Source organism: Oryzias latipes, chromosome 9 (assembly GCF_053564925.1).
Source record: "Oryzias latipes strain Hd-rR chromosome 9, Olatipes_Hd-rR_3.1".
NCBI classification, from domain to species: domain Eukaryota; kingdom Metazoa; phylum Chordata; class Actinopteri; order Beloniformes; family Adrianichthyidae; genus Oryzias; species Oryzias latipes.
In genome coordinates, this window is record NC_136245.1 from 29,818,638 (window position 1) to 29,844,650 (window position 26,013).

General features: G+C 40.6%; 1 protein-coding gene across 1 annotated transcript; it reads left to right on the top strand.

The window, feature by feature from the left end:
- Window positions 1-3,233: 3,233 nt before the first annotated feature.
- Window positions 3,234-17,372, top strand: snx18a (sorting nexin 18a). Its single transcript, XM_004072150.5, has 2 exons — window positions 3,234-5,955; window positions 16,209-17,372. The coding sequence occupies exons 1-2, from the start codon at window positions 4,506-4,508 to the stop codon at window positions 16,460-16,462; spliced, it is 1,704 nt and encodes a 567-aa protein (XP_004072198.1). The 5' UTR covers window positions 3,234-4,505; the 3' UTR covers window positions 16,463-17,372.
- The last annotated feature ends 8,641 nt before the right edge of the window (window positions 17,373-26,013 follow it).

The window sequence follows — 26,013 nt, forward strand, 5'->3', positions numbered from 1 at the left end:
TCCAGAGTTTTGGAGCTGCTGCAGCAAAAGCACGGCTCCCATAGGTTTGAGTTTTGTTTTCAGTATTTTCAGAATCAGCTGATCAGTTGATCTAAAAGGACAGGGGGTGGGGCATAAGGCTGCAGGTAAACCGGTAAACCGGTACCTCGTCGTGTAAGGATTTAAAAACAAATACATGAATCTTAAAATGAATTCCAAAATGAACAGGCAACCAGTGCAGTGCACCTAAACCCGGGGAGATGTGATCATATTTTTGCTGAAGAGACGAGCAGCTGTATTTTGCACTAGCTGGAGTCGAGCAATGGCTGAGGTGCTGAGCCCCACGTATAAGGAATTACAGTAATCCAGCCTGATGGTAATAAAGCGTGGATGACCGTTTCAAACTCCTGAAGATACAGTAGGTCTGACTCTGGCTGCCTTAGGTGGAAAAAGCTTGACTCACAAACCAGTTTTTTTTATTTGTCTGGTCTCAGCTCAGAGTCCACCTTCACTCCTAAATGTGTTGCATGCTGTGTCACATATTCATTTAAAGAACCAGGATTAGCAGTGGAGGACTCAGAGCTGTGCCAAAAAACCATTACCTCTGTTTTGCAGTCATTGAGACTTAAAAAATTTGGATTCATCCAGGACTTAAGGCATTTGTGGATTGTTTCAACAGAATGGTTTTATATCATATATTTTAATATAATATAATATAATATAATATAATATAATATAATATAATATAATATAATATAATATAATATAATATAATATAATATAATATGATATCTAATTATCCTAAGTTTGATACGTCTTTGAATGAATGTATGAATGCTTATTGTATTGTTTTGTGCCTAATTCTGTGATTGCTTGTGATTTCTTAACTATTTCTAAACTGTTTGCCTCCGTGTTTACATTTTTACTCTTTCTTGTTGATTAGTTTTTAGAAGACACCAAATATTTTAAGTGCCTTGACAAGCAGAAGCTTGTGGGTGAGACTTATGCCTAAAATAGAACAGTTCACTATTACGTACTGATTCATGTGTTTTATGTCCAGTGATTCATGAGTTATGAATGAAACTGTGTGAGATCTAAAAATAAATGTACAGAGTGGCAGACTCAACTATGTTGAATTAGTCATTTTGTGAAGCTGTCAGACATGTTGGCGTTTTGTCAAGAGCGTTCCTGTAGAACGACAGTCGATGACTTCATCCTGACAAAATCCCAATCGGACCAAACTGGCAGAATCTTACTTCAGCAAAAAATGACAAACATTTTCTGCGTTTATGAGTGTGAACGTTGGCAGATCTGTGAAGTCCCCGACCACAGGTTCCTGAACAAATACAGTCTGAAAGAGACGCAGGTAAATCACGTGACTTTTTTTTGCTATGCTGGAGACGGAGGAGCAATGTTGCTTCACAATGGAAAATTGTTGCATTTGCTTTCTGCACTTCGTTGCAGTTATCATTGACGTCATGGACAGAAGTGCAATTCCATGCATTCCTCTGTCGCACGCTTTTGCTTTTCGACTCAAGTAAAACTACTCTAATGTATTTGTGTCAAAAAAATAATTTTGGGAAACTTGAAACTAGTATTTTAACAACGTTATGCATTTAAAAAGGATAGGAAATGTGTGATTTTATCTAAATTATACATACATTTTTAGCAAACCGCCAAGGTGTATAAAAGCAGCATATTCTAGTTTCAGGTTAGTTTTTATAGTTAACAAAGTGGACATTTCAGCTATTATTCAGTAAACTGTAATAAATGTTTGCTAATCAAGTTCACATAGCTTTCAAGAGTAAAAATGATAAAAGCAGGATTTTTTTCTATTCATGCCACTGTTATTGTAGATAGAGTTCTAAAAGTGTCCATAATATTAACAAGGGGGCTCAATGTTTTCTATATATGAAAAGGTTAAATTGTTTCATCAATCCTTTGATATGATGCATCCCATAAAAATACACAGGTTTACAAGCAAAAATTAGGAATAAGTAAGCTTTCCAGAATACAATTTATTGTGGAACTATTGTTTAGCTTTTAAAGGGGCATAAATATTGATATAATATTTGACTTTAGGAAATCCAGACACACACAGAGGCCGCCCCCTGTAGACTGGAAGAGGAGATACAAAGGATGGAAAGCTTCAAAATCCTTGTCTTCAGATTCTTTGCTAATCTCACCTGGACAGCACACATCTTCCACAAGATAAAAAAAAAGCACAACAAAGACTGTATTTGTTTAGTAAATTGAGGTCTTCCTCCTCGGCACCTCCTCACTAAATTCTACATTCAATAGAGAGCATCCTGACCTACTGCTGCACTGTGTGGTCTGGAAACTGCTCAGAAGGTAACAGAGGAGACCAGCAATGAGTGGTGACGGCAGAAGAGCAGATCTGTGGTTCATCGACCAGACGGAGATCAAAAGAAAGCCAGTAGAATCTCCAAAAACCACACCCACCATAAAAACAAACCATTATCCAATATCTATTCATATGAAATCTTAGTGATGCATGGTGGTGTAGTGGTAAGCACTTTCACCTCGCAGTCCTGGATCGAATCCTGGCTGTGTCTTTTCTGTGTGGAGTTGCAGGTTCACCTCCTGCATGTGTGGGTTTTCCCCATGGCACTCCAGCTTCCTCCCACAGTCCTAAATTCTCTCCAAATTGTCCCTAGGTGTGATGGTGTGTGAGCGCATGGCCCTGCAACAGACTGGTGACCTTCGCCCAAAGGTAGCTGTGTTGGCTCCAGCAGCCCTGTGACCCTGAAACAGATTCAGTAAACATTTGAGGGAGTCAATCCCAATTCACTGCTCATTTCTTACTTTTAGTGTTTTATCACAAGTTACAAGTATTTCAACTATAGTTTTGTTTATTTTATTTATTGTGTAAGCTGCTAAACGCAATGTCCTTCTTTTTAATTGGCTCAGAAATAAAAACCTTTTGGGAAATTGGTGAACCAGTCAGTGATATAATTGCAAACTATAGAAAAGCCAAAATTCACATTAGCTCTGGATTTGAGCCCCAAAAAGTTAACTGAAGCATGCTTGTGAGGGGAGACTTTGCTGCAAGAAATAAAATAAAATCTAAACTAAAATAAATAAATACACTAATAATAAAATACCTTTTTGATTTGACTTAGTTTAAGCATAAAAAAAAATAACTGAATGCTGCAACTAAAAAAATACAAAGCACAGATGTATCAAACCAATTCAGATTTTAGGTAACACATTGATTAGAAAATAAAGAAATATTAACAAAGATCTTAGAAAATGACGCCTCTCTTTTGACAGTATAATGACTCATAAACATAATTAGACTTTTTTTTGGAGTAATGAGTGTACTACATATGTTACAGCTCAAGTAGACTTTGGTTTGTTGCTTGAAACGGATTGGGAAGAAGTTAATTTATTTGATCCACTGAGTTTCTCTTTTTTATAGTTGTCCTAATTCGGTCCTTCTGGAATAAAGTGCATGTTATTTACCATGTAAAACTTATTTTATTTTAAACTAAACAAAATACGATTTTGAAAAATGAATAATATAAAATAAAAAAATAAAATGAAATAAAAACATAAAATAATAATAAAAAATAAAATAAAAAGCTCCTCCTTTATGTTGGTGAGACTTTTTTATTGAAGCAAGTATTTAACAAACAATCACGGCATGTCTGTCAATGACAATAATTTAAATGATGAGATAAAGGTAGACAAAAAACAAATATGAAAACAAATATAACTTAAATAAATACAAAAATGGGAAGCTATTGCAAAAGTTTAAATACATCAAATAAATTACACAATGTCTGGGCATTCTTGTGACTCATGTAAAGTAAAGATTTAGAGAATAGTTTGAGGCAGTTTTAGTGATCCATTAATGTGAGGTTTCACCTTTGAGAATTTATAATTATGAATAAAATGCTTTCAAATCACAACCAGTACATTAATCAGAAAGTTCCGATTTTTTTATCAATAAATTTTAATGCTATTCCAATTGAAAGGGTTAATGATGATTTTTAAAAAAAAATTTAAGCCAATTATGAAAAGAAGACCAAAACTCTTTTACATGCAAACATTCAACGAAAAGATGTTCCACAGTTTCTAATCTAGATCATCACTGCCTGTCAAAGTGTCTTTTTACATCTTAATGGTTGATCTGTTATTGCTGCCATGAGGCGGTTGATTACTTCTGTCTGGGAGCTTCAGTCGCTCCGCGCTCGATTAGTCAGCCTGCTGGATGAGCTGCTGCTGCTGCTGCGCGGTGCTTTAAGGCAGAAGCGTCCGAGCAGAGAGGAGAGGAGGGAGGCAGAAGAGGAGCACCGTCCACCACCTTTGATTTAACCCACGCAAGTTCCAGGAAGAGAAAGGAGCGATCGCGGAAGGATACAGCGGGGATTTTTCGGTCAGTTTGGGGGGCGTAGTAGCGCTCGTCCGGCTGCCCGCTGCTCTGTCCCGGCCAGCCAGCCGTGAGTGAGCCCGCTGCCTGCGGCTGCGCTGACCCCCCCGTCCTCCAGCTGTGGAGAATCATGGCGCTCAGAGCCAGAGTGCTGTACGACTTCACCTCCGAGAACCCGGGGGAGCTGTCGGTGAAGGAGAGCGAGCTCCTAACTTTGCACAGCGAGCAGGACATTGAGGGCTGGCTGGAGGGGGCGAACGGCCGGGGGGAGCGAGGACTCTTCCCCGCGTCCTACGTGGAGATCCTGAGGAACGACGCCGCCTCAAACAGCAACAGCTGCGGAACATCTGGCGACACTTTGGCGGACTCTCGGTACTCCAACGTCCCGTCCTCGGGATTTGACGGCACCTTCCAGCCTCCAGGGCAGCATTTTCCCAAGTCTTCCTCGGGGTTGTCGTCTTTCTCAGTTACGCAGGCCAGCGACGATGACTGGGACGATGACTGGGACGATAGCTCCACGGTGGCAGACGAGCCTGTGGGGGGGAGGTACCGTGAAGGGAACGGACCCTCCACCTACAGGGTGTCCACATCCACGGGGTCCAGAGGCAATGCGCAGCAGGCCAAGAGCTCAGCCACGGTCAGCAGGAACCTGAACAGGTTCTCCACCTTCGTCAAGTCAGGTGGAGAGGCGTTTGTGCTGGGAGAGGCTGCAGGCTTTGTGAAGGATGGAGATAAGATCTGTGTGGTGATGGGTAACTATGGTCCAGAGTGGCAGGAGAACCCTTACCCGTTCAGCTGCGCCATCGACGACCCCACCAAACAGACCAAATTCAAGGGCATGAAAAGCTACATTTCCTACAAGCTGACGCCCACGCACACCCAGAACCCAGTGAACCGCCGGTACAAGCACTTTGACTGGCTCTACGCCCGCTTGGTGGAGAAGTTTCCCGTCATCTCAGTGCCGCACATCCCAGAGAAGCAGGCCACGGGGCGCTTTGAGGAGGACTTCATCTCCAAAAGGAGAAAGGGCCTCATATGGTGGATGAACCACATGACCAGCCACCCCGTCCTGGCCCGGTGTGACGTTTTTCAGCACTTCCTTACCTGCAACAGCGCCGACGAGAAGGCCTGGAAGCAAGGCAAGAGGAAGGCAGAGAAGGACGACATGGTGGGGGCCAACTTCTTTCTCACCATCAGCCCCCCAGCGGTTCCTCTGGACTTCCAGGAGGTCGAGAGCAAAGTGGACGGCTTCAAGACCTTCTCCAAAAGAATGGACGACAGCGCCCTGCAGCTACACGCCACGGTCAGCGAGTTCGCTCGCAAGCAGATCAGCGGCTTCAGGAAGGAGTATCAGAAAGTGGGGATGTCCTTCAAGTTCCTGAGCCAAGCCTTCGAGATGGACCAGCAGGCGTATTCCTCAGGACTCAACCACGCCATCTCCTTCACCGGAGACACATATGAAGCAATCGGAGAGTATTTTTCAGAGCAGCCCAGCAAGGATCTCGACCCAATCATGGATTTGTTGGCTCTTTACCAGGGACACATGGCAAACTACCCAGACATCATCCATGTTCAGAAAGGTAAACATAAAAACACTCTGAGTTCTGGAAACCTCTAAAATCAGCTAAAAGGTAGATGCAAACACACACAGACTATAGGCTTAAAGAGCCACACAGATGAAAACTGTTTTTGGTGTTTTTAACATGTTCTTGAGGCATTTTTCTCATGATAAAGGACGTACATAAGGGAAAATTCAGCTTAAATTTGCATTTTTGAGTATTTCTTTTATTCAAATCATTGTGAATCAGGAACAGACAAAAAAATGCAGTTGGAAAAAGCTTGTGATGCAGAAGCTGCTTTGACCGGCTGCAAGCTCCCTGCTCTGCTCTGATCAATCCACTTTCAAACGACTAGGTCCATGAACGTCATCATTTTCCTCGTCTGGCTCAGAACTGGACAGCTGGATAGCTTCAAAATTGCTTGCAATTTTTGTTGCATTGATAATGTTAGCTGGGGGCCGTGGGGAGCAGTAAACCAGCAGGAGAGCACATAAACAAATGGATGATGGGCAGTAAGTACTTCATTCCATAAATGAACTACTGGCGCTCTGCAGAAGCTATGTCCTAGAAAACATCACAGGTTTTGGGATTTTGGCTAAAAACAGTGTCCAAAAACCTATGTCCTTCTCTAGGACATAGTTCCCGCAGAGAAATGTGATTCTAAGTTGTGGGTGGGACCATTAGTGCGGAGGAGTCCCTCCCCTCTCCCCATCACCCATACCTGAAATCCCTCTGTTTATACGCTCTACTGCTAGCTTACAGCCGCTTACATCCCCTACCTAACATTTTCGAACCATTTTTTCATCTGCTCCTGATTCACAATTTGAATAAAGAAAAAACTCCGAAATGCAGTTTTGAGCTAAATGTGTCCTGCATCATCAGAAAAAGGACACAAGAACATGCTAAACGCATCAACACAGAAAATGCCATTTTCATCAGAGTGGGACTTTAAAGAGTAACAATGATCCAAACAAATGAACAGACTTTGGATGGTATGTTTCAGCAAAGCCAAACATTTGTCATTTCTGAGGATCAGGATCATTTCATCAGTTCTGGACAGTTGATGAAACAGCACTGAGGTTCCGTACAAACAGGCGTGTTTGCCTTTGGAAACTGCTGCTCAACCCAGCAGCTCGCTGAAGAGGGAGGCTCCCGGTTTTCTCTGCTTTATTTTCCACGGTTGCTAATGTGGCGACACTAAGCGTCCCTCCAAACAAAACAAGATTAACAACCCGCTCCTCCAGGAATGACTGACCACATCTTTTCCAGTCTTTGCACAGATAGACCAGTTTGTTCGGCTAATCTAGGGCGTCCCTACTTATATTTGGTTGCTGGGTGTTGTCAATCAATTGGGTGCAATGTTTTTGCAAAAATCATAGCGGTTCTGTTGAGAGGAATTCTCCCGTTGTGCACAACAGTTTCTGCCTTTCAGAAAAAGGACATGATGTGCTTATTCTGCCGCAAAGGGTTACGTATTTTTATTAATCATTGGCAGCCTTTTGCTTTGTTTAGTGCTTTTATTAGACCCTGCAGGTTTAAAATAACCTGCATTTCACAGGCTAAGATGTAGCCACTAAAGTTTAAAAATGAGCTGCATTACAATTTTTAACCATATTTCTCAAATCCCAGGATAAATTGGCTAAATTATTTCTCGCTTCTTGTTCTTTTCAGACAGAACTGTCATTTTCTGAAAATATCACAAGCAACACCACAACCATTTTGGTTTTCTAAACATTCACGGGTCAAATATATATTTTAAATTGAATAAATAACAAAAACTAAAGCTCATCACTTTTAAAATCAACATGCCTGTTTGATATACCGGTATATGGACTCCTATAGGGTTGTTGAAATAAAAAACAATAGGTTGTTTATGTCCAAGTATATGTGTTTAAGTAGAGTGAATATACAGCAGATGGATTTTTTTTTCTATGCACATGCAAAACTTCAGGTGCCCCAAATTGGTGCCTTGTGGTACGCCAGAGAACAAATCCTATCCTGTCCAGGTCGACCTGCTAAAATCAAACTATCATGATTTTTGCTGAAGGAATAGATGACATTTGAAGGTTTAACATTAATAATGTTCAGGGTGAGGCAGCATGTGAAAGTACCATGAATGTAAAGTGAACCACTCCTTTTTTTCCTTCATGTAAACCTGACTGACTGCTCTGCTTTTGCATGTTTCATTTCACCATCAGATTATTAGTTAGGCCTCAAATGTTCCATGTTGCTGGATTTTAACAAACACAAACTCGTTTTTTTTTGTGTGTTTATTTTTTGTCTGTGCTAAACCTCTGTTCTCATTGTTTCGCTCTGCTGATGTGAGGTCATTCCGGTGTTTCAAGTTGTACATTGTGCTGTGGTGACTATGCCTGCAAAGAATCCAAGTTTGATCTTCATTCACGCCACAATGGATGAGGTGGGGTGGGGGTGGAAACAGACTGTGTGTTAGGCGGCGAAAACTCCCCAGTCAGCTCAAATCAAGGCTGCCCACAACCCAAATAAGGGGTCAAATAGTCTCAGCGCAGGCTGGCGGGATGTCATGGCACAGATAAGACATGTGGAAGACCTCGCTTCAGGCGCAATATTAAGAAAACACCGTGATACAGGAGAGACGACGAGGACCAGAGGAAGTTCTGATACTTGGGTTTTGTTTTGTTTAGTTAAGACCAATCAGGTTTACACTTTTGATTTCCTTTTTCTTAAATTCTTTCTGCAAGCAGACACATTTACTTTCAATATTAGGCAAAGGAGGGTTCAGTGTGCCAGAGGTAACAAGCTCGTCCTGTTCCAAATCGGTGGTGACGTGAGAATAAATGATCTGCATTTGCATTTGCTTCATCCTGCGGGAAACCGCACGGATCTCTTTGTGTTGGAGCTTGTTCTTCAGGTCTTTTGTTGTCCTCTTAGTATCAGTGCATGGCATCACCTCACCTGACTGCGTACGGTGGAAATGTCCGCTCACGTGTTGCTGTTCCTTTTGTGCGCTTCGTCGGCGGCGTCTGCACTCCTTTCACCACATCTGACGAGAAGTCAGGCCGCAGCTGCTGCTGTGAAGTGAAGCGCACGTTTCCTTATTCACTTTACAATGAAGGAGAGCTCGTGTTTGTCAGACATGGCAGTAAAACTGTCAGCCGTCCAAAGAAGAAGACAAAAAACCTGTAAAGGTGAACCACATTTAAGTGGAAGAAAGGTTTCTGCTTCCTTTTCTTTAATGGGAAATAATTGCAAATATTACTAAGCAGTTATTTGTATTTTAAACTTGATCTTTTGACTGTATTCCACTTTTTACTTCGTGTCTGTTTTAATTAACTCAGCAGTACAACAGATATCTGATGGGTCGTTTTTCTTTCACCCCAGTGAAGTGAGGCTTTCCCTGATTCTCCTTCAGCCGTCACCTTTGTGATCCCCGCCATCAACTATTGATTTTCAGCTTCTAAACTAGAGGGATGTTTAAATCGTCTTTTTTTCCCCCCCAAAAACATTCCTTTATTTTTGGTAGTAAAAGCGTGCGTTAGGAGGATTGCAAAGTTTCTACATCTTTAACTCACATCAGTGAGCTTTTATCCAAACTATCCAGGAAAACGTGGATAACAGCAACTGCAGCTCACAGTAACTAGAGTGATAGGTGGCCTTTTTTATGGCAGAGCCGGAGTATTTCTGGTGCTGCAACACTTTTTTTTTTTTAAATGACCCATAAGGCGGTTTTTATACCTAGTATTGTGCTCAGACTAACCCATTCTATCATGGCCTGTAAGAAACAGATTGTTTTCTTCCTTTTTTTTACTGCAACTTTGAGCAAAAATGTTTCCCCCGCCACATCCTCAACCCCCCCCCCCCATGTTTGCACACACCTAGTACCTAGTGAAAATAAAAAGTTGACATAAGAAACAATCTCAACCCCCCCACTCTCCAAAATATGATGACATCAGAGCAAGAGAAACCAATCGAAAACATGAATGGGCCCAAAATCTCTGAGGCTGCTTAAAAATATTTCAAAATCCACTAATGAGACCAAAACACAAGTATCGAGGATATTCCAAGGAAGTTTTGAAAATATTATGGAATAAAAAAGTTGGAGTCATTCTAATTTTTAAAACGTGTTCCTTAAATTGAAAACATAAACTGAAGTCGCTGCAGGACACTGGACGCTCTGAAAAAAAAGGCCCTTCATGTTATGAAAAGTTTAGTTTGCGTATCCTTTGGCCGTTCTCTACTTTATTCAACCAGTTCAACACTCCTACAAACAGTATGTCAGCTGCTGGTATCTGCACTGAAAGCACAGTCTGTAGAATGACGGCGATGAAAGATGAGAGAGAAGAGGATGTTGGTTTTCCTGATGAGTCAACATTAACGTTGCAGGTCTGCCTGCAGCATTGTTGCAGCACATTTGTCTGTTTTGCGTGGCAGCGGTGAATGACCGTATGGAAATGAGATAGGGATGGCCACATGCTCGCTCACTCGCTCGCTTTAGCCTGCTGTTGTGTAACTGAGGGATTGCATTAGGTCTGAATGTAAGTTCAGTAGGGCTCAGTGCCATGTCTGTCCACCCGGGAGGACGTCTGCTGCTCCCCCTGCTGGATTTGGAGCTTTTGCTGAAGATCTGGATGCCTAAACCAACAATATTTATTACTTGCGACCTTTAAAGGCCTGAGGCGCAATTTAACATGACATGAGACTCAATTCTATATGATCTTTCCTAAAAACCCAAGTATTTATAACAACTTACATCTTCTTTGTTATAAATCATTGTTGTCGTTTTTAGGTAATTTGTCTGTTTTAGTCTTGATTTTGATCATAAATCGTCAGTATTACCAGCTCAGTGGCCTTGTGGTAGAGTGTCCGCCCTGTGACTGGAAGGTCGGATGTTCAAATCCAGGCCAAGTCACACCAAAGACTAAAAAATGGGACCCAAGGCCTCCCTGCTTGACACTCAGCATTAAGGGGTTGGGATGGGGGGTTAATCCACCAAATGGTTCCCGAGTGTGGCTGTGTCTGCAGCTCACCGCCCCCGCCAGGGGATTGGTCAAATGCGGAGAACAAATATCGCATACCTAGGTGTGTGACAGCTAATGGTACTTTAACTTTAGTATTGCAAATATCTAGCAGTAATTTTCTGAACGTAATAAAAAGTATTTTTTCATAATCCAGAAGCAACACGTTGAATGCAACTGCCTTTCAATGGGGAACATTTCAATGTTCAGCAGCCGTTTGTATCATAAATCATATTAAGCATCACTTTCATCCAAATCCCAACAAGGTTTTTAATTTTTCTGGCAAAGAGAGAGCTGACGGCAGCTGCTGATCACTATTGATCTTCGAAAATGGGCTTATAACAATATGAATATTAATGTATTTTTAGCAGATAAAACCTTTCTCCCTGTTGTGTTTCAATCAGGGAATTGGATTTCCTCTGAAGTCGCCAACTGACCCTTATCCAGTTGTTTATGCATACAAAACATGTGGACGCAATACGAAGGGCGCCATGTTGGAGCCAGACGACGTCAGTAAGCAGTTGTTGGTCTGAGTCATAGTAGCAACAATTCTAGCCATCAGGAGTGAGTTTGTTGGAAGTCCATTACCCTACCACTTGAAAAGCGGGCTCAGGAGAGTATGTCAATCACAAACGTTCAACTTGGGGCCAATGAGCCCCAGATACTTTTAAAGATACATCTCATTGGTCAGTTTATAACTTGGAAAAATTGCACTACCGAAAAAAAATAAAGGATTATCAAGAAGATGTTGGTTATTCTGACAAATAGAACGAATAGCTGTTTATTTATTTCTAGACGTCTATTGGATTTCAGCTTCTGGGAACCAGCGGAACGCGAGGAGGGAGGGGTCACTCAGTCCAGTTTCCATATACAGTCAATGGTTTTAACATTAAATAACAGAACTTTGAATGGAGATTTTTTTGATCTTCAATTAATAACAGACAGTATTGGCCAAAAGTTCCATATTATTCATCCATGATTAAAAACATGAACTTATAAAGAATCTAAGGTTTTTAAACCCCATTAAAAAAACTTTTTTTAAATTCCAAATTTAAATGGTAAAATTAATTTTTTTAATAAAACAGGTTCTTTAAAATACCAGACATTTAAAAACTTGGTCTTGGACATTTTGTAACAACCTTTCTTTAAAAAGAGAACCTAGCATCTTTTCTTTGCAGAAGTGTTAAAATAATTGTTGGGTTTGTTTTTCCTGTAAGCTGTTTTGCACAAGATGCAAAACGTTCCTGCATTTGCATCTTAAATTGCTGACACCACCTTTTGTCCTTCTTTTAACGTCTCCCTGGTAATAATTATGTCATTTTACTCCATTAGTGGGCTTTTAAAACACAAGAAGCTTGAGACCCTTAGGGGAATTTGTGTTCATCTGTGTTTTTTTATGTGTTTGGTTGAGTTCATGTTTAGAGACATTTAAAAAGCTCTTTGCAGAGTGAGTAGATGAGGAAAAATACACAGCAAATGACTAGATTTTGAGGGGAGAAGGAAGGGTCCTTTCTTGGGAAAATTGAACTCATTAGTTAAGTGCTGTACAAAAAAAAAACAAAAGTAGTCTATAATGTTTTTATTCTTCCTCTTGTAAACAATGAAAATAATAAATTAGATATTTGATTTTCATTAAATCAAAAAGGGTAAATAAAAGTTTGATGACTCAACACAAGTAACGATACTTGAAAAAAATTCCTTGCGAAGTCAAAACTCGACGTTTTTCCTGACTCACCTCAGCAAACAGTGGATTATTCTTGTCAAATACCTTGCAATATGTTTCTTAATAGCGTCTGCCTTTGCAAACAATTGCAACAAGTTGATATCAACACTCCCATCGCATCTTTATGACCCACAGCAACAGCAGCTCTGTGTTAGAAAGGGTTGCATGGTGGGTAGTACGCTTGCCTCACAGTGAGAAGGCCCTGGTTCAAATCCTGGCTGGAACCTTTCTGCGTGGTGTTTACATGCGTGGGTTTTCTCTGGTAACCCCAGCTTCCTCCCACAGGCTAAAAGCATACTTCATAGGTTAATAGCTGATTCTCAGGTGTCCCTAGTGAGTGTAATTGATTGTGTTGCCCCAGCAACCCTGTGACCCCTTAAAGGGATCCGGTGGGTTTAGAAAAATGGACTCCATACCATATTTAGCTGAAATAATGATTTTATATGTTAAAATAAAAAAGCTTGCAGGAGGAAATGAAACTTTAAAAGACCCACTCTGATGAAGACTGTTTTTAACATGTTCTTGTGGCATTTTTTTTCTATTGATTAAGGACATATAAAGAGAAAATTAAGCTTAAAATAGCATTTCTGAGTTTTCTTTATCAAAATTGTGAATCAGGAGCAGACAAAAAAAATGATATTTGAAAAGATATGTAGAAAATACACAAGCTCCCTGATGAATTCACTTGTAGACAACTAGGACCATTTACGTCTTCGTCCGTCAACAAAACATCATTGGGGTTAAAAATGTTGATTTCCTAGAACCTCCATAGAGTCATAAAGTGGTTTAGATGAGAGCGAAGTCAAAGAGCTGATGCTTTCAAAAGAAGTACCCAACAAGTTTGGATGTGTGTGGGGGGCTGGTGGTCTGAAGATACAGAATAACAAACAAGTGTCGTTAGTCCTCAACCACAGGACTCCACCACAAAGACAGCAACAGTTCTGTTTTGCAATAGGAAAATGCTGATAATACTTTCATTATGATTGTAAAGCTCTCCATGTTTCCACACCAGATGTGCTTTTTCGTTTCCCACCTACAGATTCATGGTAATGATACTACTTTGCTACTTTGCTTTTTTTTTTTTTGGCCTTTCACCTGCTACCTGAGACAAAAGCAAAAGTCAAACAGCCTTACAGCAGCAGCTTATTAAACATTTATCAGTGAGCACCAACTCTGAACCCTATTTCAAATGTGTATCATAGAAACATAAATTGCAAAAATCCACACCGTGAATTTTAAACACAACTGCTCCAACCAGATCAGTGTCAATTTCCGTTCTTTTACCAGCACAGGTTTCAGGCTTCCTGAACAGACATGAATGGACTTTCAGGCTGTTGACAGAGAGACTGACATCTCAACAGTAGGATAATAGTGCCAAAAATGCTAAAGAAATAGCTCATATTAGAAATTACTTTCACTGTAAGAACCAAAGAGTCTGCTTATCTTCATACTGTAGTAAACCACACCAGGGTTCACTTGCAACCAAGCTGAGACCTGCAGCGCAAACCCCAATTTACACTGGGGAGAGCAGGAAAGCAGGCAGGATGGTAGATCTTGAGTATAAGGGTTTGGCAGCTGTGTGAATCCCCACTGGCCATGTCAATTTAGCTCTCAAACTTTTACTAACTTTTTATAGTTTTTCTCATTTTTGCTTTCCATTTTATGCATTTTTAGTGATTGTTGTTGACAAACCAACACCTGGCCCATAAAATGATAATGATGATTTTTAATGTGCACCGTCCCATTTCAAATATATATTAAATAATAATAATAATATATATGAAGGCATCTTACGAGTTACTCACCATGGCGCCAAACTCAGTTTAGGCTGCTGTGTCGACCTGCTTAGCAATAGCTGGAGAAACACAGGAAACAGGCTTCAAGTGCCAAAATAAACGTCTGCCACACTTTCAGAATAAAACTTTTTTGAAAACATGACTTGCACATCACTCCAAAAACTTCAGTGAATGTTGCTCCACAGGCGTCGAGAAGGTAATTCTTGAGGGGAAGAAAGTGAAAATATTTAACGTCAGAAAAACACCCTTTATGTACAAAAAAAAGGAAAAATAACTCAGCAAAACCTGGGGAAAGGTTCCACAGACTCACCTGTCCAAACAATGCTCTTCAGCCTCAGGTATAACCTGAGGCTGAAGAGCAGATGCTCATTAAACAAGCTGCTGCTGCAATGATGTTTTCAGAGGGATTTGGGCAGCAGGTATGCAGATAGAAGGTATAAAAGCTCCACACTGGCTGATTCCAGTTCATCTTAATGAAAGTATGAGATTTTTTAAGGCAAAAAAATGTATTTTTTTTATAGCTTCTGTGCAACGTCTGCCTGAGATTGTCTTTACTACAAGACCTTCTGCTTTTATCAAAACAACCCGCTGTGGTTATTTTGTGTTGGGTACTTGCATAAAATTTGAGCTTGCAGCCCGTTTCTGATCTCTGATCTTCTCAAAATGACTTTATCTTTGCTTTGTCTTGTTATTCTGTGATTGTAGGCTGAAAGTTTAGAATAATAATCTTATAAAAAGTCACCACTGGAGGGGACGGTGGTTTTAATTTGGTCTTGGCCGCTGGGCCACCCTCACCACACTGTTTTGCTTTAGATCATTGCCAAAATACAGATGATCTGAAGTAATTTAAACCTTTAAATTGGGGGGGGTTATCTCGGCCTTGCAGACATAAATGTGTACACCTCGTGGCGGGGATGGGGGCGTAGCAATGAGGTCTTGCTGGTTGCCACCCTGTGACCGGCCTTTAGCCCCCTGTGGCACGGTGTGGTGGGTGACGGAGGGTCCCCTCTACTGCCCCCATGGCATGCCCCCGGTGCTCCTGCATGGGATCTCACTTCTCGGTGACGCTCTGTTCTCTGGGGGTTCCTGGGTGCAGCTGGGGTTTTTGTGGCGGCTGTATTCTTAACCAGCACTCCAACTCCAGCTGGAATTCTCCCTTCAGAAAAGGCTGCAGTCAAGAGTTGATTCAGTGTGTGAGCTTTACACAGTTGCTTTGGTTTTGGGTTGTTGGGCTGCTTTTCCCTAAAATGAAAAAAAACAAACACTTTTTACAAGATGAGCACAAACTTTTATGGTTGTTAAAAATTTAAAGACCCACTCCCATAAAAATTGTGTTTTAGTTGTTGTTGACATAGTCTTGTGGCATTTTTCTAATGAAGAGGACATATATAAAGAAGGTTTAGCTCAAATTTTCATTTCAGAGTTTTTCTTTATTCAAATAGAGTGTAAACAGAGAGCTATGGGGGAGGGGAAAGCAAAAAAAAAAACTGCCACAAGGTGAATTTCAAATGAACTTCTGCCGCTCTGCAGAAACTATGTCCTGGAAAACCACACAGGTTTTTTTTGTGTTGGCTAAAAAAGACAGCATAAACACAATTAAAAGATGACTGAAAACACTTAGAAAATAGATCAAAAGATGATCGGAGGGGGACTTTACACTGACGTTTTCATGGGAGAAAAGCTACATGTGAAAACAAGAGTAGTTTAAACCTATATTTAACAAAAGACCTAAATTCCATCTTGTTTTGATTTCCCTCACAGGAGCCCTGACTAAGGTGAAAGAGAGCCAAAAACACGTGGAGGAGGGCAAGATGGACCGCGCCCAGGCCGAAGGCATCAGCGACCGCTGCAACATCATCTCCTACGCAACGCTCGCCGAGATCCAGCACTTCCACCAGATCCGTGTGCGAGACTTCAAGACTCAGATGCAGCACTATCTGCAGCAGCAGATTGCCTTTTTTCAGAAAATCACAGGAAAACTAGAAGAGGCCCTGCAGAAATACGACAATGCCTAGTAATAACAGATCACTTTTTTGTCCTTGAAGATGACCACGGCCATGTCAGCAAACAGCTGCCACTATCAGTCACTGCTACAATGAAACCAAGGAGAGTGGGACTTCAACAGTATGACACAAAAGAAACATCAAATCCAGGTTTCTGGGTGAGACGACCACATTTTGGGACACTGGATGTGCTTTTGCAAAGTCATACGAACTGCAGGAGACAAGTCCCTGACTTACAAATGTGGAAAACAAAGTGACGGAGAAAGTCACTGCCAGGATAGGAGCAGAGATAATCGTGTGGCCAACATGCTGCCTTTCTTCAAACCTGAGCAACAGGTCAGAAATGTTCCCGTCTCCTCTCTGAGCAGCCGGTGTCACCACTCCTTCGTGCCTTCTGATGAAACCTTTCTGGATGTTTTTGTTACCTTTTACTAAAAGGCTTTATGTACTGTTTATGTAGAAATATATGTGTTTTTACACAACTACAAACTTTGGCAAATATAAGGCTAAAAAAGAATCACTTTGCTCTGAAAGAGGGGAAGAGTCTTTTATATGGGGAGGTGTTTTATTGTGGTGTTTCTTTTTTTTAATTATTAATAAAGGCTGCAAAATTAATTGTTATTTTTTATAAAGATCAGGGATTCTTTGGCATTGAGAGTTCAAACCCATGTTTTATCTGCCAGTGCGGATTGAAAAATTTGAGAATTTAAGGCACGGTTGCAGTTTGTTAAATCTGAATTTGGGTTTTGAAGATCAAAGGCAGATTGGTTGGTATGCGGCAGGCACTTTCTCACTGATTTTTAATAATGGCGCTGTTTTAGACAATTCAACTGTATTAATGTTTTTAACCTTTATGATGCTGGGTGCGTCGTAAAAACAACTTAGAAGCAGAGATGCTAAATAAATTCAGCCTCCACTGAAATATATTGGCTGGTTCTTTGTGTGTGTGTTTTTTTTGCACTGGAAAAAATATCCTTTTCAAAATAAGTACAAAAATATATAAAAAAAATACAAGATGTTTTTCTCTTGTTATAAGAGAAAATCAGCTAATAGAACAAGTATAGTTTCCTAAAAAGCATTGATTCCTAAAAATATGTTGTGATGTCCCGTCCAAAATTAATCTTGAAATGAGCAAAAACGCAAATATCTAGGTGTATTGCAGTTTGTGTTAGAAGAAATACTCGCCGACTGCTTGATTAGACAAGTCCTTGCTAGTACTGGGTTGGACCTCCCTTAGCCTTCAGAACTGCCATAACCCTTGTGCTATTCTATGACCCCACCCTTACATTGACGTGTTATTCTTACCATGATAAAGGTGGAAAGATTTCATGTAATCCATGGACACCAGTGAGGTTCATAAATCACTGAAGAAAAAAGGTTCAGAGCACTGTCTAGTGGCTCTAGATGACCCAACTCCCAATGGTAAAGTGCCTAGGATAGCACAAGGGTTAATCTTTGGTGGCAAAGATTCAACAAGGTACTAGAAACGTTCCTCAGAGAGTTCGGTCCATATTGACATGACAGCATCGCACAGTTGCTGCAGATTTAACGGCTGCACATCCATGATGACAATCTCTCGTTCCACCACATCCCAAAGGTGATCGAGTGGGTTGAGATCTGGTGACTGTGGAGACCATTTGAGCCCAGTGAACTCATTGTCATGTTCAAGAAACAAGTCTGAGATGATTCCAGCTCTATGACATAGTGCCTCCTCCTGCATCAGGTACACTGTGGTCGTAAAGGGATGGACATGGTCAGCAACAATACTCAGGTAGGCTGTGGAATTGGAACCATGCTTAATTGGTACTAAGGGGCCCAAAGTGTGCCAAGAAAATATACCCCACATCATGACACCACCACCAGCAGCCTAAACCGTTGATCCAAGGCAGGATGGATTCATGCTTTCATGTTGTTGACGCCAAATTCTGATCCTACCATCTGAATGTTCCAGCAGAAATGGAGACTCATCAGACCAGACATCGTTTTTTCCAATCTTCAATTGTCCAGTTTTGGTGAGTTTGTGTGAATTGTGGCCTCAGTTTCCTGTTCTTAGCCGACAGGAGTGGATCCTGGTGTCGTCTTCTGCTGTTATTTGAGTTCCTGTTGTCTTTCTATCAGCTGGAACCAGTCGGGCCATTCTTCTCTGACCTCTGGCATCAACAACCTCTCTCTTAATATTTTCTCTTTTCCGGACCATTCTCTGTTCCCCCTAGAGATGGTTGTGGGTGAATATCCCAGTAGATCAGCTGTTTCTGAAATACTCAGACCAGCCCGTTTAAAGTCACTTCAATCACTTTTCTTCCCCATTCTGATTCTCGGTTTGAACTGGGAGAGGTACGTAGCAGTTCCATGAGAAATGTTTCCAATTTTATTGATCTCAGATGAAAGTATTTGCACAAACATGAAAATCAAACCAGCCTCCAGTGTCACTTGCTGTTTTAGAGCAGTGAGGACAGCAGGGCTGCTGTGAAGGTTTCCTTGACTGCGTCCCTGGAGGACTGCTGTGCTGTGTCAGGGTTTCATGCTCTGCTCACAGATCTGCTGACAGCACAGCGCTCCCTCTGCCATCAGGGCCATCTGGCCAATGTTAAAACTGTCATAGTGGATGACTGTAAACATGTAGTGAATATGGTGGAAAATCACAGCTTTTCTTTGTCTGCGCAGAGACCTTCTGTGTACCCAGAATGCCCTTTTGTTAACCCTTGTGCTATCCTAGGCACTTTAACATTGGGAGTTGGGTCATTTAGACCCACTAGACAGTGCGCTCAACTTTTTTCTTTAATGATTTGTGATCTTCATTGGTGTCCATGGATTACATGAAATCTTTCCACCTTTATCCACCTTTGTCATGGTAGGGAGAACACGTCAAAGTAAGGGTGGGGTCATCTAAGATAGCACAAGGGTTAAGACAAAAGCTCTGCACTTTTATTCCCTCCCAAAGTGAAGAAATCAAGTCTAGTTTGCGTGACAAGAATAATTCAGGGCTGTGCACGCGTTTCCTTGGCAGTGTGATGCAGCGCTAAAATGTCAACAATAGGTTCTCATGGTCAAACTCTACATTTAAACTTGTTTTTTGGAATATGAAACCATTACAAATGCAACACTCTTTGCTGCGAATCCTTTCTGAAACCTGGGATGAGCAGTGAAGAGAAAAGAACAGTGTTGTAAATCTGATAACACAGTTTCCTCTTAATTATGCTCCTGTTTGTGCACAACCTAAAATTCTCATAAACATTAGGACTATATATTTTTATTTCTGGTGTAAAAATGGACTTTCACATTGACGTGAATGGGGGCGGCCTCGGTTGCATCACTATGTAGAGCTGGACAACCTACCTTGCTTTTTTTTGGTCCATTTTCTCATCATAACAACATCTACTATCTTGTTATCACAAGAAAACAAGTCCTTCCAGCCAATTACATCATTCTGTAACCGCACAGACGGTCTGGTCCGATCATTTGGTCTCTGCTAATATTGACAACAACCACGGGATCACTGAACTGCTGCCGCCTGCGCAGCCGCAGCCAGGCCAACCTGCTCTTCAAACGATGATGACTGATTTTGTTCAAGACCGACAACATCCACACAATCTGCGCTTGAGTTTGGCCACGATTAAAGTAATCAATTATAAAATTATCCGTTCTTCTGGTGTTCAACATTTTCTCCGACAAATTGTTTTGTTTTGCTGCAGATTGTAGAAGTGTCATCTTTGTTATCTACAATCACAAGAAAAACATGAATTTTCTCGTGAGACCGTGATAGTAGATGTCATCACAAGAAAACTCAAGCTAGGCCGTTCTCGGCTTCTGTACAGAAAAACCCTCTTAGGATTAATTAGTGAACTGACCTGACTTCCGTTTTTGAAGAAGCTTCATTCCGGAAGTCAAAGTTTCTCCCCATGGATTAATTCAACTGAAAATTTGAAAAAAGGGAGAGTTAAAAGTTTCAGTATTCCAGAAGCAGTCATCCTTTGATCAATCTATTTAACAAACGACACTTTCAACACAAATATTACTTTAAATAAAAACTAAACAAAGAAGTATGTGCAGTGATATGCAGCTTAGTAAAGATTTAGAGATTTGGACAAATGGGAAAAATGTCACTTCCAGTCACTTCCAGTCACTTCCTTATTATTTCACATTTTTGCCCCTGCTATGATCCCTAGTTGTCATTTATCGCTTGAAGAAGATGCACAAAGCCTTGAGTATTCTCATCCCTGGGGTTTTATGTCCACACTGTCAGTGCCTGAGGAAATGGGTCCCCCTGTTTTATGTTCCAGCCTCACCCGGCTTCAAGCTTCAGTTGTTGCAAATTTGTAAACACAGTAGTTTCGTGATGTATTAGTCATGGTCCAGTGTCAAATGATTGTTGCTCATCTAATTCAGTTTTAAGAGAGGGTGTAGCTACAAAGCTGAGTTTTCCACACTGAGAGCGGCGGGCTTTAAGGAGGCTTGCGTTGTGTCAGTGGCTGCCTACATTCCTCAGACACAAACGCTCAGTGTCTCAAACCAGCAGCCACAGCAGCGCTGCGAATACCTCCCACATTCTGCATCCTGATAACAAAGTTAGTGAGGTAAAAACAGGCGAAATCTGGTTTCCTGCAGGATCTGCTCTGGGAGAGAGGGAACAGAAAAGCAACTGCATTTCCTTGCTAACGGCAAACATCACATGTCTACAAATGCGACCCGCTCAGCTAAGACTTGGGTGTCCCCATTTTGGATCCCAGAGACTCTGGAATTTAATGAATGTAACCAAGAAACACTTAGCATCTTTTCTTTCCATGCTGATTCTCTCATTTAGGAAGATCCGGCCGTACTGTCACCTTCCTGACTGGAAACATCTTTCTGTCACTTGTAAACAAAGGCAAAAACGAGTTTCACTTAAATATTTGTGCCCCTGAAGGCAGAGAGGTATGTGAATTCATCATGCTTCTAAAAGTGGATTTAACCGCAATCCCTTCTAAAATGAGTGAATCAGTGTCTCAAGATCCTGGGCCAGTGTTTACTCAATTCCTGTTGCACCCATCCTGTGCAACACCCAGATCTGAGTCTGCAAAGAAACCAAGAAACTGCATAAAACTTCAGCTCTATTGCTGCTTTCTGCCTCGATAGTTCATATCTTCTTGCCTCCATCGCTCATTCTGATGACATCATTTCACAGTATTGTGGTCTTGACCCTGACTTCCTCTCATTTCCTCGGCTGATTAAAGCCTGCCAGTGTTATAGTGTAATGTCAGGAAACGCCCTGAGGCACACCGTAATTCTTTCATCTGTCATATTTCCTTTTGTAATGATTTTATTCAAAAAAAAAGAGAAAGAAACTCCTTAGAAAAAGGTAATTTTAGAGACATGAACAGTATGATAAAACAAAAAAATTAAGACATTTTGCAATTGCAATTGTTTTACTTTAAGAGTTCACTTCACTGCAAAAATCTAAAACAACTATCCCAACTCTTTCAAAATAAAACAAATGTTTTATGCACTCCTGGAAAAAGTGCACAAAAGTTGCATACTGTACATTCTTGAAGACTAAGACTAAGGATTTTACATTGTAAAACAAAATGCTCTCCCATGTGTTGCCCTGATGGGTCAAAATGAGCCCCAAAAGCTTTTTATCTCCCCATAATAAGAAAAAGAACGACTTTTGAAAGATATATCTCAGTTTGTTTTGACAAACTGAGATATTCTAATGTTGCCCATTAAGAAATTTGCCAGCAAATCTTTTTAAAAATTTTACTTTTTTAAACTCCTAATGCAAAAAGAAATGTTCTTCTGAGTTGTTTCGAGTCATTTGATCCTTAAGTTTTCACTAAAGTACTTATACAATTGTAAACACATTTATAAGGGCTTAAGAATGACTATCTGTCAAATGTTTAGTCGATAATGAAAAGTTTTAACCATATGGAGGAAAAACGTAAAAATGATCAGTAATGAAAATTAAGCCAAATAAGAAAGAAACGTATTTGCTGAATTTATTTAACAAGACCACAAAACGGTGATATGAGAGCTTCTGCAGGTCTTTATCTTCTCACTGCGGGAAGCTCCTATTTAAGTCTAGGTTTGTGATATTCACACAAATTCTTATTTTATTATTTTCTTTTTTATCTCTGCTTTCTACAGCTTGTACACTGAAGCGGCAAAATATCATAATGCTACCACCTCTGTGCCTTTCTGTTAGTTCTTTCCCATCAGCCCTCAGATGATCCTCCTAAAATACTTGCAATTGTTCAGACAAGAAATAATAATAATAATAATGGATTTGATTTTTCTGCGCTTTTCCAGACCTTCAAAGCGCTTACAATGTGTCCATTATTCATTCACTCTTCATTCATACTTAGTGATGGTAAACAACAGCAGTTGACTGGTGGGAGCGGGGATCGAACCACCGACCCCTTGATCATTGGCCGACTTGAACCATCTGAGCCATTGTCACCCTAAAACGGTGCTGACCAGAGATGATTAGAGCAGCGGTGCACTTGCTTTTGATGGGCCTAAATTTAACCTCCTTTCAATATTTTGGGTTATAATCCAGGTTGAAGAGGCTCAGCGTAACCTCTGTGCAGACACAAATAGTGTCTGAATTTATATCATCTGAAATGAGGAAGCATTTCAGGATTGAAGTTTACGTAAAAGAGCAATGTAAAGAAGACATTCCAGGAACCATGGTGTCGCAGAGCAAAGTGCAGGTCGGCCATGTGCGTCTGATTTGACATCCTGCCGTTTCTCCCAGCTCGTCACACAACTTTCAATAGAGAAGAACCGCCAGCCGCGAGTGTTTCGTCTTCCAAGTTCATGCTTTTGGAATGCGAGGCGATTGCCCATACTCAGCATATTCCAGGCTGAAGACGGGAATTTGGGCTGGATGTGTTTTCAATTACAGCCTGGCCCGCACCAGTGTTTGATCTGATACCGAGACAGGGGAAGAACCGGTCTGACCCAGCCGACAGATCCAGGAGCAGATGTGGTGCCTCACAACAAGACTCTAAACTGGTCTAATTCTCCGTATCGTGGGAAAAAACCTCAGAGCCTCACCCATCCACTACCTGCTTTGCATGTAATACAATCCTGCTCTGGAACTCCAGGTTTGTTTCATCACATTTACATTAACAGACTTAACTTTAACACGACTAATACTTTAAATACAGACGAAAACAACTAAGAAATATGTTTGTTTTTAATTTTCTATACAGATTTGTGCAAAACTGATCTTTCTTATGCTTCACATACAACTTCCTTCTTGTTTTTCTGGTTCACTGAATTACAATCAGGTTATCTGATAATGTGGTCACCCATGTGACATTTGATCAAAACTCTGCCTGGTTAGAGATACTAACCTTTTGGAACACTTTTTACTACTTAAATTGTAAAAATGTAAAAGTTTTTTTGTGGCAATGTTTTAAACCTTTTTTTGAGTAAAACTCAACTTCTTTTTTTTACTGATATCTTTTCATTATATTACATAATAAATGCCCGATAAATTCAAAAAACCTTAAATCCGAGTTGTAAAAGTTGTCATATTTTTATTGTTTTATAACAAAGATCCAAAGTGTATAGATAAAAGAAAAATGTATAACTCCAAAAGCAAAAGTCAGGCAAACTTCCAATGTGTAAAATTTTCCAAGGATTTATTTCAAGGGGTGTCACACTTATGTGTAAAAAACCATTCTAATGCAGCAATCCTACATTATTGTAAACATTGATCAACATACCGGTGAGTTCAGACCTCAAAGGGTTAAAAACAAGTGACTCTAGTTATACGTGTGGTGTCAATGCTGCTTTTTTATTTTTTGCCCTTGTAACACTCATTTTTACAATATAGATCTTTCTTTCTTTCTTTGAATGTTGGCATGTAAGAGTAAAAATGTGTGTTCTAATGCATGGCATCAAAATCAATTTTTGGCGTGCAGGAAGTGAAACAGACAAGTAAGAAGGCCCGGCTAACGGCTCCCGTGAGATCATGCACTGGCCTTACTACAGCAGCTCCATGCCCATCCTAGAAGGCAAGGCTGAAACGCCAAAAAAAGGCTCAGTCATGCTGTTTCCAGCACTGAACTTATCATTGTGCACCAAAAAAAAATCGTATGCATCTATAAATGTTCACAAATGTTGGTCTAATTTAGATTTGGTACAGAAAACAATGAGTGGGTTTGAAATAGTAGGAAAAAACAACACATCTCTTAATTTGTGTTAAATATACAACAAAACATTCGCACACAAACAGAGAACACAAAACACAAGTCATAGTTAACCTGCTCAGAATAGTCAGAGCTGAACTATCTGAGGCTTGTTTTATTCTTAAAGTAGCTGCAAAGGTTCAAATCTAGGGTGTTTTCAGACTGGACACATTTGGTTCGCATAACCCTTGTGCTGTCCTATGACCCCACCCTTAAATTGATGTGTTATTGTTACCATGACAAAGGTGGATAAAGGTGGAGAGGATTTTATGTAATCCATGGACACCAGTGAAGATCACAATTCATTGAAGAAAAAATGTTGGATGACCCAACTCCCAATGTTAACGTGCTTAGGATAGAACAAGGGTTAAAGTGAACCAGAATTCGCTTTTCCCCAATAATCTGGAGCAGATTTTTAGTCTGAATACACCCCGATCTGGGACCAGGAACCACTTTTGGACCCATCTTCAGAGGTGGTCTCAGTATGTTTCTAGCCAACGTAAACAGAGTAGGAATATAGCCACAAATGAGCCGCGGACAAATCTTCCATAATTTCTGCCTCTAGTTGCTATGCCCCGCCCTTGTAATTCCTGACCAATGAGTGAAGAGCTCTTTAGTCACGTGGTTTTGTTTGCAAGCTTTAGTCCAGAACAGGAAAGTCCCTTTGACGGCAAATGCAAGGTCCAGGACTCGATCCAGATCACATTAAGCCGACTGGGTACAGACTAAACGGTTTTCCCAGTCTGAATACACCCTAAGTTTAAGAAATATAAAAATATATGTTTAGTCCTATGGGGTTTTTCAATATTAACCACATTTATTTGTGTTTACTTCTGGGTTAAGCAAACTTTTGGCTGAGTCTGATCATAGATCATACATAATCAAGGGTTTTATTCTTCTGCTGCTGAACTGCTGAAAATTCACTAAAAAGATTAACTCAGTGACTGTAACACATCAGGGTTCGTTCACACCAGGCATGTGGCGCACGTTTAGGAACGCACTAAACACAGGTTTTCAGCCCATGACTTTGTAAGATTCACACTGGTTGAGCAGGGAGGGGCTTCTTCTTGTGTTGTTTTTCAATTTGAGAATTGTGAACGTGGAAGCACTAAATGTGTATTTATATGTGTGTGCAAAGACTTCGGCAGTCGGCAGAGGGCAGTCTGAACGTAGCTTGGGACTGCAGAATAAGTGTTGCTTTGCAATGTTGGTGCAAACGTTAGCATAAAAGAAAGTTCCAAAAAAATTGGGATTTGAGGATGTTTGTTGTCATTTGTTGCAATCGACTGCATCACACATGAAAAACAACAGCAATCCTCATTCATACCTCTGGGACAGCTTCTAATCGATTTGACATGCATCCTACTGCACTAACAGGAATGCTGTGCA

Bases quoted from the DNA above. Each gene is read 5' to 3' on its own strand.
- snx18a (XM_004072150.5), top strand. From the start codon at position 4,506: ATGGCGCTCAGAGCCAGAGTGCTGTACGACTTCACCTCCGAGAACCCG. The intron at 5,956-16,208 runs GTAAACATAAAA...TTTCCCTCACAG, and splicing joins CATCATCCATGTTCAGAAAG to GAGCCCTGACTAAGGTGAAA.